At 31.7% G+C, this 12,957-nt stretch overlaps 1 protein-coding gene across 1 annotated transcript; it reads right to left on the bottom strand.

Moving 5' to 3' along the window:
* Positions 1 to 7,812: 7,812 nt before the first annotated feature.
* LOC104880179 (UPF0481 protein At3g47200-like) lies at positions 7,813 to 11,011 on the bottom strand. Its single transcript, XM_010656025.2, has 3 exons — positions 10,746 to 11,011; positions 8,063 to 9,431; positions 7,813 to 7,971 (listed from the first exon to the last, which is right to left on the bottom strand). The coding sequence occupies exons 1-2, from the start codon at positions 11,009 to 11,011 to the stop codon at positions 8,099 to 8,101; spliced, it is 1,599 nt and encodes a 532-aa protein (XP_010654327.2). The 3' UTR covers positions 7,813 to 7,971; positions 8,063 to 8,098.
* Positions 11,012 to 12,957: the final 1,946 nt, after the last annotated feature.

The following is a 12,957-nucleotide window of genomic DNA, read 5'->3' as shown; positions in this document are numbered from 1 at the left end:
GTCTCTCCCCCCCTTACTAGGCTTAAAGCGGATCCCAGCTGCTGTAAGCTCCTTTCAATTTCAATATGTTTCCAAATGGTGCCTTTCGGACCACGTTCCGCTGTGGAATCTCTTGGTTGGCCAAAGAGTCTTCTTCGCACGAGGTCAAGGAGATGAGAGGGCTAGATTTGACCAATTAGTCCTACAGCTGGTGGCCCGCAACCAATTGTTGATTTCAATATTCTTGATTTGCATCCTTAACCATGATTCCAGGGCCAACTCTAGAACCCCAAATGGAAGTTGATTCTCCAGCAAGAACAACGTTTTTATAGATATTATTCTGTGGAGGTTCAACACGAGCATCATCATTTTCTGTTAGCTTGAAGTAGCAATCGTTCAGTTCTGAGATTTGGATTGCAATCTTGTCTAAGCGAGCAAAAATAAAAATAAAAAGGAGAAAATTGATGATAATACAATTAATTCATGTCCTCGTAGCAAGATCTTAGTCATACTAGATTTGTTGCTATCTGGTAACAAGACATTGGCTGGTGATTCACTATAAGTAGATAAGATGCAAACTTAAATGTGAAAGGATCATCAATTTTTCTAAGGATGGTCCAACATTATAGACAAAAATTTTTAAGTCAATTTTCAAGCCAATTTTTATAAGCAAACGTTAGAGACTGTAATAGTGAGAATTGATGAGAGAAACACATAGACTTTAACGATAGAAATAATGTTTTTATAATTGGATCGATCATTGAATAGGAAAAATTATCAACTTATGATTAATTGATCAAATCGGTGGTTGAATGGATGGTGTCATAATTATTTAATTTATATATTATATAAAATTAAAAATAATTATAAGAAATTTAAATATAATATATATCAAATTAAATTGTAAAGATAAAAATGAATATATTAATATTTTAAATTTTATTAAATAAATCATGTATAATATTTAAGTATGAAGAGAAAATAATAATATTAAATTTTATCTCCATGTTTTTGCATTTTATTATTTTAAATTCATTATATTAGTTATTTATATTATTTTCATAATTATTATAATAAAATTAACCGTGTATGCAAATATTTGCATTTGTTTAAAGGTTTTATAAGACAAAAAATTGGAAAAAAACATTAATCTTGCCATATATTTAATTTTACAACATTAATATACAAAGATAACAACACACGGCTGCAATGGCCTAACTATTAACCTTGCAACACCAACCGTTGCCAAGCTTTGGTATTGGATTGGTCTTTGGTGGCTGTTGAAGTGCTTTTGGGCTTCCACTACAAGTGGGACTCAACCGGTGGTTGCCAACAACTATGGAAGGCCTTAATTCCACATGTAATGATCTCATGGAAATATTGAGGAAAAATAAGAGGGATATCAAAATGATTTGGAGAGAAAAACGATTCCACTTTTGATAAATTTTTAAAAATCATTTTTAAAATTCGAAAAAACCATTTAAAGTGATTCTTAATTAATTATTTAGATTGTGATTCTTTCATAAGTTAATTTTAAAAACATTGCAAATTGAAAATATTTTACTAAAAATCACTTCAAACCAGCTCTTAAATGTAATATTGAAATTCATTTTTCATTTACTTACCTAATATTTTCTCTCTTTGAATTGAATTTATATACTTATTCAAATTTTGGATTCCATATAAAGGGTTTTGTAGACCCCATTCGGGGAGCCAAGGGATCTTAGTTTTTTTTATATAGCATTAGAGGAGCCGAGCAGCACCGGGGATAAGTGGGGGCCCCCTTTTCCCTACGCCCGGGAAATCAGCTGCATGGGCATGCCACAGGCCATGCTGATGGTCAGAGACTCCATCCTTGCTGACGAGAGGAGCAGTGGAGCCGAGGATGGCTTGCTGAGGAAGACGCAAACAGAGGAAAAGAAAAGGAGATATCTGGGGCTTTTCTTCAGGCTGGGGGGAAGAGGAGCAAAAACAGGGTGTATGCTGGAGCTTGAAAGCAAGCTAGGGAGGAAGCTAAAGCAGGGGAGCAGACTTTCAGGTTTGGCTACTACGTTTTTCCCTGTATATTTTATTTTTTTCATATCTCTCATGTTTCATTCTCTATGATTTCTACTCCGTTTGCTGGGTTGCTTCATTTGGTGGTTATTGTTTCATATTTGAAGACCTTGAGTTAATTTCAGGGGTCTCCAACGGGCGGGCCGGGCCGGGCCGTAAATAGGAGGCCCGCGGCCCAGCTCGGGCCGGGCCTATGGGCCCGTTGACTGGTCAACGGGCCGGGCCGGGCCGGGCCAGGGAAAAATCTTCGGCCCGCGGCCCGGCCTATGAGCCCGCGGGCTGGGCGGGCTGGGCTGCGGGCGGGCCGGGCTTTTTTAAATAAGCCAAAAGGCTTTAGAAATGAATGGAGAGGAGGGGATTCGAACCCCTCCCCTCATGGTTCAAAGTAAAGGCTCTAACCAACTGAGCCACATTACTTTTGTGTTAAATGTTAGAGTTAGTTATATATATATAACATAAAGTATATTATTTTTTTAAAAAAAATTAAAGGCTCCAACGGTCATGTGACCGTTGGAGCTCCAACAGTCCAACTCATGCTCCTAGCTGCCATGTGACCGTTGGGCAACGGTCACATGGCCAATTTTTTTTTTTTTTTTTTTTTTTTAAAAAACCTTCCTATAAATACATCTTCTCCCTTTTCATTTTTTCATCAAATTCTCTCTATTTCTCTCACATTCTACAATATTTCAATTTTTTTTATTTTTCCCTCAAATTATACAATATTGTTGGTGGTGCAAAACAAGCATTGGTGGCTCCAAGAGTTCAAATTTGCTAGGAATTTCTGCATCGGTTCTCTAATTGAGTAACATACTTCACCCCTACTACTTTATTTTTTTGTTACATTTTTTTTATATTTATTACTTTATTATTTTTGGCATAATATTTTATCAATAATTATAATATGACAACAAGTGCTTCTTCATCTAGTCCATGTGATGAAATATCATCAAATAAAAAATTTACTTCAAATATATGGAATTTTTTTGATAGAGTAGAAATAATTTTAGAAAATAATAAAAAAGAAATAAAAGCAAAATGTAAAATTTGTAATAAATTTCTTACTGGTGGCTCAAATGCAGGCACAAGTCATTTAAAAAGACATCACGAAAATTGTAAAACTAAAAATAATGTAGATATTAGAAATTATATGCAATTAGGTAAAAATGAAAGTGGAAATTTAAAAACATTTTCTTATGATGAATCTAACTGTCGTGAAGAAATGATTGATTATATAATAAGAGCAGAACAACCTTTCAACATGATGGAAACTCATGATTTTGTAGGAACAATTCAACGAGGTATTAATCCTCAATTTAAAGGTTGGTCTGGAAATACAGTTAAAAGAGATATTATGAAAAAATTTTATACACAAAAAGAAATTTTAAAAATTTTTTTTGCAAATTTTGAAGGAAATATTTGTTTAACATCTGATATTTGGACATCTTTAACTCACACTGGTTTTTTATGTATAACTGCTCATTACATTGATAATGAATGGAAATTAAATAAAAGAATAATTTCATTTAAATTAATAAATGCTCCACATAGTGGTAAAAATATAGCAGCTTTAATAAATGAAGAAATTATAAATTTAGGCCTTCGTGATAAAATATTGACAGTAACATTAGATAATGCTGCTAATAATGATGCAGCAATAAATAGACTAAAACTATATTGGCAAGTAAAAGATGATCATGCTAAAATATTTCATGTGCGTTGTTGTGCACATATTTTAAATTTAATTGTAAAGGATGGATTAAAAAATGTTGATGATACATTGGAAAAAATTAGAGGCATTGCATATAGTATTAATAGTTCTCAAGCAAAACATGAATTATTTTTTTATTGTTGCAAAATGTTAAATATGAAAAGAAAAAATATAAATTTGGATATGGCCATTAGATGGAATTCCACATATAAACTTTTACAAAATATTACAAAATATAGAAAAGTAGTCGAATTATATGAAATACAATTACTTGACAATGATTGTGACGCAGATATTTATGCATTAAGTGATTATGATTGGCATGTTGCAGATCTTTTAAGAGATCTTTTTGAAATTTTTGATACTTCAACAAACATTTTTTGTGGTGTATATTATCCAATTTCAAATCGAGTTATTATGCAAATAACTAATATTTTTATTGTACTTCAAAAATATTTAAGTTTTGAAATATTTAATGATACAATATTTGCAATGATAGAAAAATTTAGAAAATATTGGGGGGAAATACCTTTAATTTTTTATATTGCTTTAATTGTGGACCCTAGATTGAAATTTGAAGCTTTGGATGAATGGTTAACAATTATTTATTTTAATGACCAAATAAAAATTGAAGAAATTAAAAATGAAATAAATTCATTATTACATAATTTATATAACTATTATAAAGAAAAATATGGTAATGATATTAATACTAATAAATTACCACCTACATCTACAAACTCCTCATCTTTTTATAAAGGAGCTCTAGAAATGTTGAAAAGTCGAAAAAAGACAACAAATAGTTCTCCAAATAATACATCTGATTTAGATAAATATCTTAATACTGATATAATTCCATTTGAAGATCAAGAAGATTTTGATATTTTAATATGGTGGAAATCACATCAACACAAATATCCTGTGCTTTCTATAATTGCTCGTGATGTACTAACAGTTCCTGTGAGTACAGTTGCATCAGAAGCTGATTTTAGTGCAGGTGGAAGAGTTATTAGTAAAAAACGATGCAACTTAGCGCCAGACGTTATTGAAGCAGGGATATGTGTAAAAGATTGGGAAATTGCAGAAAAAAGGATGTACGATTCCATTCGAGAAACAGAGATGCTTGTCGATATGGAATCTTTAAAACTATCAAGATCTTCATGGATGCATGATAGTTCGCCATCACCGCCAGAAAATAATGACTAAATGTATATTATATTTTTATTTTTATTTTTTGTGGTTGAAAAATACAAATGATTGACAAATAAATAGGTGCCAACCTAGTTGGGATGTATTTATTTTGTAGTGATGTAAAATTTTCCCACATTTTTAAATGTAATTATACATTCAATGAATAAAATTTTGAAATGAATATTTTTTTTAATACTTTTTATTTTTGTAGTTTTTTTTTTTAAACGAGCGGGCCTACGGGCCGGGCCTAAAGCGGGCCGCGAGCTTTTTGGAGACCCCTAGTTAATTTTATACTATATTCTGGTAAGTATTTTTCCATGTTAACCCACTGATTGGTTAAACTCATGGATAAATTAATGAAATGAGTTCGTCATATTTGATAAAACGCTCCCCACTCAATTCATCCACTGCGTGTCCGCATCTTCATGCATCCTTCATACCCATTTTCTAATCCCACCATCAAACCTATTTCCTTCTTTCCACGATTCATTGTCAATGGCCTAAGCCATCTTGCTCATTCCATCAACCCATAGCCCACCTCTTGCACCGCGCATGGCTACCCAAAGGCTCTCCAAATCACCCACTCATGCGCATGGAGAACCATGCGAACTAGTCCACCCCTCCTATACCCATGCTCTCTCTCTAAACCATCATATACCCATCACCACCTTTTCTCTCTCTACAACCCATCGCACCCATCCCATAATCTTTACCTTCATGCCCCATGAATTACACCACCATAGCCATATCAACACCTATGCTTACCCATTTCTTTTATCCACTCCGTTTTCTCTCTCTACACCACATATTCCCCATGCGTACCCATTCCTCACTCCACTTCTCCCACTCATACCACGGTTCCTCTCCCCATGAATCTCTTTCTTACCCTGTCTCTTGAACATACGACCCATATGCATGACCGTTTGGACGCATGCATGGCCTTCTTGGAAGGATACGAATAGGTTTAGCCTCAACCTAGAGTTTTTTTAAAAAAAGGGTGAAACTTCTTTGATCTTCATGGCTAATATTCTGGGCAGTGGGTCTTGTTGGTGGGCTCCCAAGGTTTTGACTTATGGGCTTAAGTTGGAGCCCAAGCCCGTTTGTGTTGATGAAATGCCCCTTGTTTTGTTTTCCCATCTTAAGTTGGTCCATGCCCATTTGTTTGTTTTCAGTCGGAAATGTGGGCTTAAGTTGGAGCCCAAGCCCGTTTGTGTTGATGAAAGGCCCCTTGTTTTGTTTTTCCCATCTTAAGTTGGGCCATGCCCATTTGTTTGTTTTCAGTTGAAGATATGGGCTTGAAGTGAAGCCCAAGTCCAAACAAGATGATGAAAAGCCTCATGTTTATTTACCCACCTTAGGTTGGGCCATGCCCATTTCAAGTCCATACCCACTTCAAGTTAGTCCACTTGCTTGTTTTCAATTTACATAATTTACTTTTTATTTTATTTTATAAAAGGGCACTAATTCCTCAATAAATTTTCTAAATTCCAACTTCCCAACTCTACTTACAATATATACAATCTTCAAATAATCTCAAAATTCCGATTTCTAAATTAAATCCCAATTTCCGAAATTTTAATTCTCACATCAATTTATTTAATCATCATCATTTTAATTTATTTACTTATTTGTTTATTTATTTTTTTTTAAACTCGACCTTTAAATAATTTCTCAAAATTTCGATTTTTAAACCAAATTCCAATTTCCGAAAATTCTCATACTCACTTTGATTTATTTAATTACTAATATTTCATTCATTTATTTTAAAATTCCATTTTAAACAATTCTTTAAAATTTCCGGCTTCCAAATTAAATTCTCGATTCCAAAAATTCAAATATTCACATTAATTTATTTAATCATTATTACTTTATTTATTTATTTTAAAAATCCAAAAATTTTCAATTCCCAAATTTAATTTTCAATTTAAAAAATTTTCAATATTCATGTTCATTTATTTAATCGTTATTATTTTTCATCCTTATCATTATTCTATTTATTTATTTACTTTAAAATTCCATTTCTTAAACAATTTTTCAAAATTCCAATTTCCGAACTTAATTTCCAATTTCCAAAATTCTAATTTCCTTCTAATTTAATTCCTAAAATTCCAACTCTTAAATTTAATTCCCAATACTCCAATTTTCAAATAAATTTCAAAAATCCAATTTTCTCTCTAATAGTTTTAATTAATTCTCTTTGAGTTTCAAATAATTTTTTGTTTCTCTTGATTTTATATAAGCATAAATGCTATTTTCATAATTCCAAAATAATGGAATTTGTGATATTAATTCATGCAAAATCAATTGGGCTTTGGTGGGGGCCCCACATACGCGATTTTATGATTGATTGATTTATTTATTGATTTGTTTGTCACGCGCGATTGATTTATTCCACTCTATGACATGCATGTGATTATTCTGTGTGTAATTGCTAACATTCGCTTTCATTTAAGTAAACCGGTTCATCACTCAGGTACATTCTTTGCCCCTCCTATTCATTCAATTATTTTGTTTTGAGTAATATTTATCTGGTATCCATGCTCGATTAATTAATTGTCATGATTGCTCCATTTTATTAGTAGAGACCTATTTTTAGGGATTTAGAAGGGTGCTACAGTTTTTACCGTACCTTCCTGATAAGTAACTTGACCCCCGAACCCGATCTGGGTTTTCGCAGACCACCTTTTTCAAAATAAGGAGTCACACTTAGTGTTTTCTTTCTTATTTTGTTTACCTTTTTAAAATAAAACAAAAATAAGTGGCAACTCCAAGTTATTTTTAACCAACAAATCAATTTTTCAAATCAAAATCGAGCTCACCATCGAGTGGGAAACGCATGAGCTGAAATGTGGGGTCCACAGTTTTTTTTTTTATTTTTTTATTTTTTATTCACACAATAATATAAAACACTCCAAATTAAATAAGATAAGTAGCTAGGCATGACAGACTGGCATGCATGAATATGAGTAGTGCAGGAGATGACGCCTGTCAGATCCAACTCTTCAGATAGGCCCTTTGCATCAACAGGTGTGTTTGGGCTGGGTAGAAAGCGGAAAGAAAAGCAATCAATTTTGAGTAGTGCATGTCTATAGACAAGAAAAAAAGTGGGAGTTGGGAGTAATAGGATACCCGGAATTAATATTTACATATTGCATCAGTTGTGGACTAGCCGGAGAAGAGTGAAGTGTAAGCCTGAATGCCAGTAAGCAATAGTCCTATAACTGCAGCAATCAAAGCTATGAAACTCCAGGGGCTACTGAAATATTTTTGCATGCACTGAATATACCACTTGCGCAATCTGCAATTCTGGTGCCTGTCAACATGATTTTGAATCTGTTCTTTTACATCTTTATAAGCAGAAGGATTTGGTACCAATTTGCTGCATACGTTGTTGAAAAATTGGGCCACGTCTCTTTGTTCACCAACAAAGTTACGGATTATTCCCGCTGCCTGAAGCTCCTTCACGCCGTCCCAACGATCAATGAGTGAATCCAGGAAGCATAGGTAAGAGATTACACCAAGGTTGCTGGCGGTATCTGAGGATTCGAAGGCTATCAAGTTTAAGAAAATTATCATAGTGGAGGTGTTCATGGAAAAGGTAGGAAGCTTGAGGCATCCGGTGGTGCCAAAGTGAGGCTTGAAAGAAATGTCTGTCAAATAACTCGTGGGACTGGGCATAAAATGGATGCCCACTTTCCTAAGCTCCTGGACGTTTTTACATGAGCCCCCTTCGAGTCTCCCCCTCCCACGTCCTTTGTCTTCTTCGTCCTGTTTGTGTGTTGGGCTACTTGTTCCCGGTTTGTCTAAAATGATAAATTGCAAATAGTGGAGCAGATGGAAAGGTGGAAGATTCACTTCTGTTACCCGTATTCCTCGAGGAAAGGGGACATGAGATGCAACGAAATTGTTTATCTTTCCTTTCATCGGAATTGAATTTTCTGCGTCCTTTAACAGCAGCTCGAGGACTTCATAGGGAAGTTGGTTCTCCAGCAAGAACAAGTCCTGTTTTATATGAGTCATTTCATGATTTGTAAAACCCAAAAGTTTGGACCCATTCTCCTCGCTGCTGTAGTTGATGAAATGTAGTAAAAAACACCCGTCCAGCAAGAAAATCGTCGCCAGTTTCTGGGCGCTACTGTCCGATATTGTCTGATCATTATGGTAGCGCTTCAGCAGTTCCGGTGTCTCATTTTTTATTCTGAGGTACAAATCATCTTTCTTCTGCTTACTTTCCTCAATGAACTTCATAGCATGCCCAAACTTGAGCTTTTGTGCTTCCTGGTAATCCTTTTGACCATAGTAATAGGGACCAATTGAAATCACGCTTGGTTTAAACCACTGAGGCAACTTTTGATTTTGACTATTTCTCAAAGCGATCGGAATCTTTGGTATACGTGGAGTCCTTTCTCTTGCATTTGACGCTTTATCGGCATCATTCCAAACTTGAGTATCAATATCAATTAGATGCTCACCATTTGGAATTTCGCCGTTTGTAGCGCTGCGAATAAATGGTTCCCGATTACCAAACCCAAAAGAGACTCAGTTCTAACTAATCAACTAATATACATATACAGCCAGATGAAAACACGCCGTCCCTCAAGGCATTCAAACCCTTTAATTATATCTCATGATTTCAAATGCATTTTTGTTAAACTCAACTATCATTTTAAATGAATTATTGCAGTATAATTTTCTAATTGAACTCATCCTACTCAATAGGATCAATGAATTTTGCCATTGAACGAGTATATGTGTCAAAAAGCAAAGCAAAAATCAAATAAGGTTGGAGGCAAATATTACTTAAAAAAAAGAAGAAAAAAAGAGTATATGTGTTGAAAAATATTACTTTTAAAAAATACTATTAGAATGTGTATTCCAATTCAATTAATAAGAAAACAATTTTTAATTATTTTTATTACAAAAAATAACTTTTACAATTTTACTTACAAAACTTATTACTCCAATTCAATTTTTATTTATAACAAATGTTTTTTTCTTAATTTTTATTAAAGAAAATTTATAAAAAAATCTTGAGAACCCAATCACAATAACTCTTCCGTGGAACTCAAAGAATAGTTCAATGTAAGAAATAGTTCTTGATATAAAATATCATTTTTCTTTTCATATTCAATTCCTCTTTATTTTTTTGTGGTAATTTTATAAATATTTTTTATTACACTCTTGCAAAAAGCCTCAAGATTGGTAATTGATCAAACTTGTAAGAGAAAACTTTTAAAAATTTAAAAATGAAAATGAAATCATTATAGGTTTTATTTTATTCTGAGTTTATAATTTTTTTTGAATTTTGAATGTATTAAATCGTTTTTAAAATAAACTTTTTTTAAAAATTTAAATTATCTTTTTATCTTGAAATTTAATTATTTTATTTATAATTTGAAAACCATTTCTAGGTAAAAAGAACAAAAAAAAAAGGAAATAAATTAATTTGTATTTTTAAAATTAATTAATATAAAGTAGCTTTTAAGATAAATTCAAGATTACCTATTCAATTTATTACAAAATAGTATTTATTTTTGTACCCAAAGGTTTTATTTTTTTAATTATAAATAGTTTAAAATAGTGTAATTAAAAAAAACGAGATTATAAAATATAATAGGAATCAAGATAATCTTGACAAAATATTTCTTATCTTTTTAGGTGTGTTACGATAAATATTACAAATTACCCCTTTTAAAAGCCCGTTCAATTCTCCCATTCATAAGTCATCACCACCACAATGGTTGCAAAGTGAAGCAAATAAAGCTAACCTACAGCAATGCCAAACAAAATTAACTCACTCAATCGAACAAACCAAAATGTACGACAATAGAGGGAGTAGTACTTGTTATTGCTCTGTGGCATAGTGGTGCCTGCACTGTTGTTATTGCTCGGGTTCATAGTGGTGCCTGCGATCTTGTTTTTGTTCGGTGGCATAGTGGTGCCTGCACTGTTGTTATTGCTCGGTTTCATAGTGGTGCCTGCGATGTTGTTTTTGTTCGGTGGCATAGTGGTGCCTGCACTGTTTTTATTGCTCGGTTTCATAGTGGTGCCTGCGATGTTGTTTTTGTTCAGTGGCATAGTGGTGCCGGCGATGGCGTTGTTTTCCAAGCAGATAGAGGTGTGTGGTGCTGCGTGGGCTGAGGCGCAGTGGTGCTATGGGCTTTCAGAAGTGATGATTGTGGTGGTGAGGCTGTGAGCTGTATGGGTGTCGTCCCAGAATGGTAATTACGGGCTCTGAGAGGTGATGATGGCGTGGTGTTGGGAAGGCGGTGTTGGAAGAACGTATGATTGTATGGAGCTGTGGAGTTGTACGTGAGGATCGGTGTTTACGGTGCGGTGAAGGCTGGTTCCATATGGGGTGGGTATATATATATATATATATATATGCGTGCAAGGAAGAAGATGATCTGTCGCTGAAGGGGTCTGGCCCCGTGGAGAGGGTGGATGAGAGAGATGAGAGAAGAAAGTTGTAGGGTATGTTTGGTTTGTGGGATAAATCATAATGAAATATTATAATTTATCCCATTTTCAATTAAATATGAAATTTGATATATTAACCATTTTTTTATTATTCGTGATTTCTTATGAAATATATTAATATGAAATATACATATCGTATCAAAATTTTAATTTTTATCAATTTTTATTTCTATTTTTTTTAATATACTCATTTTACACAACTAAATTTTTATTATAAATTAAAATTTAGATTAAAAAAAACTAAAAAAAAATTATAAAATAATATTAATATATGATATATATATATATATATATATATATATATATATATATATATATATATATATATTATTTTTATAAATTAAATATTATAATATAAAAAAATTTATTTACAAAGTTTAAATATTTTAATCGTCAATTATTAAACATAAATAAAATTTTATTTTTTAAAATAAAAATATTTGAATGTACTATAGTTTTCATTTTAAATATTTAAAAATAATATATATATATATAATATTATTTTTTATTTATTTTAATCATTAAATATAATATAATATATATCATTAAATATGTTATTTTAAAAATATGATGCATATATATAAAAAGATATCATATTCATTGGATATGTACATCTAAAAATATATACATTTAAGAATATCATATTTTAAAATTTATATATCCAAAATATAATATCCTATCCATTAACATATATTTTAGGATATATGTATTTTAATTTTTAAGATATACGTATCATGTTCAATTAAACATGGTCTTAGTTTCCAAGTGGATAAGAAAATGTGTGGTATTAAAGTCGTTTTACTGTTCTTCCGTTGGGACAAGCGGCATTGAGGCCGGCTTTACTCGCGGCATTGAGGCCGGCTTTCCTAACGTCATTGAGGAACAACACCTTGCATGCTCCACCTCAATTTTTTTACATTTTTTTTTTATAATAATATTGAAAATTAAAAATTAAAAATTAAAATCAAGAATAAAAATATAGCATATTGATATATTTCGAGTCCACATAAAAAACTTTATAAATTGACAAAATAAGTGTTCCACGGCCATTACTTTATTATGAGTTATATTAAAAAAATAATGAAAATAAAAATAAATATATTTTTAAAAAATTAAGGAGATTAGATATTATTAAATTTGATTGTTTTTATTTATAAAGTTACCAGTCGAAATGTGTTCCTAACCATAATGCTTATGTATGTTCTTGAATGAATTTATCTTCTAAATTATTTTTATTTTTTTGTAATCTACATATCAAATACTAAATGAAAAGAAAATAAAAATAACAAATAGGATTCAAAGTCAAAGAAGAAGCAATGTTTTAAAATTCAGTCGGGGTTAAACTTTGGTCGATGATTTTAAAATATATAAGAATATTCAAGTTTTTTTCTTTTCAAATATAAAACCTTTTCACATCTATTTTTATAATAATTATATAATGATAATTATAAAAATAATATGAATTAATTAATATAATAATTTCAAAAAAAAATATAAAGATATGTAAATAAAATTAAATATTATAATTTTTTTATTTTAAATTT

The sequence above is a fragment of the Vitis vinifera genome, chromosome 8, assembly GCF_030704535.1.
Source record: "Vitis vinifera cultivar Pinot Noir 40024 chromosome 8, ASM3070453v1".
NCBI lineage: Eukaryota > Viridiplantae > Streptophyta > Magnoliopsida > Vitales > Vitaceae > Vitis > Vitis vinifera.
The sequence above is the reverse complement of the archived record's forward strand: the minus strand, read 5'-3'. Positions and strand labels throughout refer to the sequence as shown.

Excerpts from the sequence above, each read along its gene's own strand:
- LOC104880179 (XM_010656025.2), bottom strand. The coding sequence starts at position 11,011 with ATGCCACTGAACAAAAACAACATCGCAGGCACCACTATGAAACCGAGC. Across the intron at positions 9,432-10,745 it reads CTCTATTGTCGTACATTTTG|CGCTACAAACGGCGAAATTC; the intron begins GTTTGTTCGATT and ends ATTTATTCGCAG.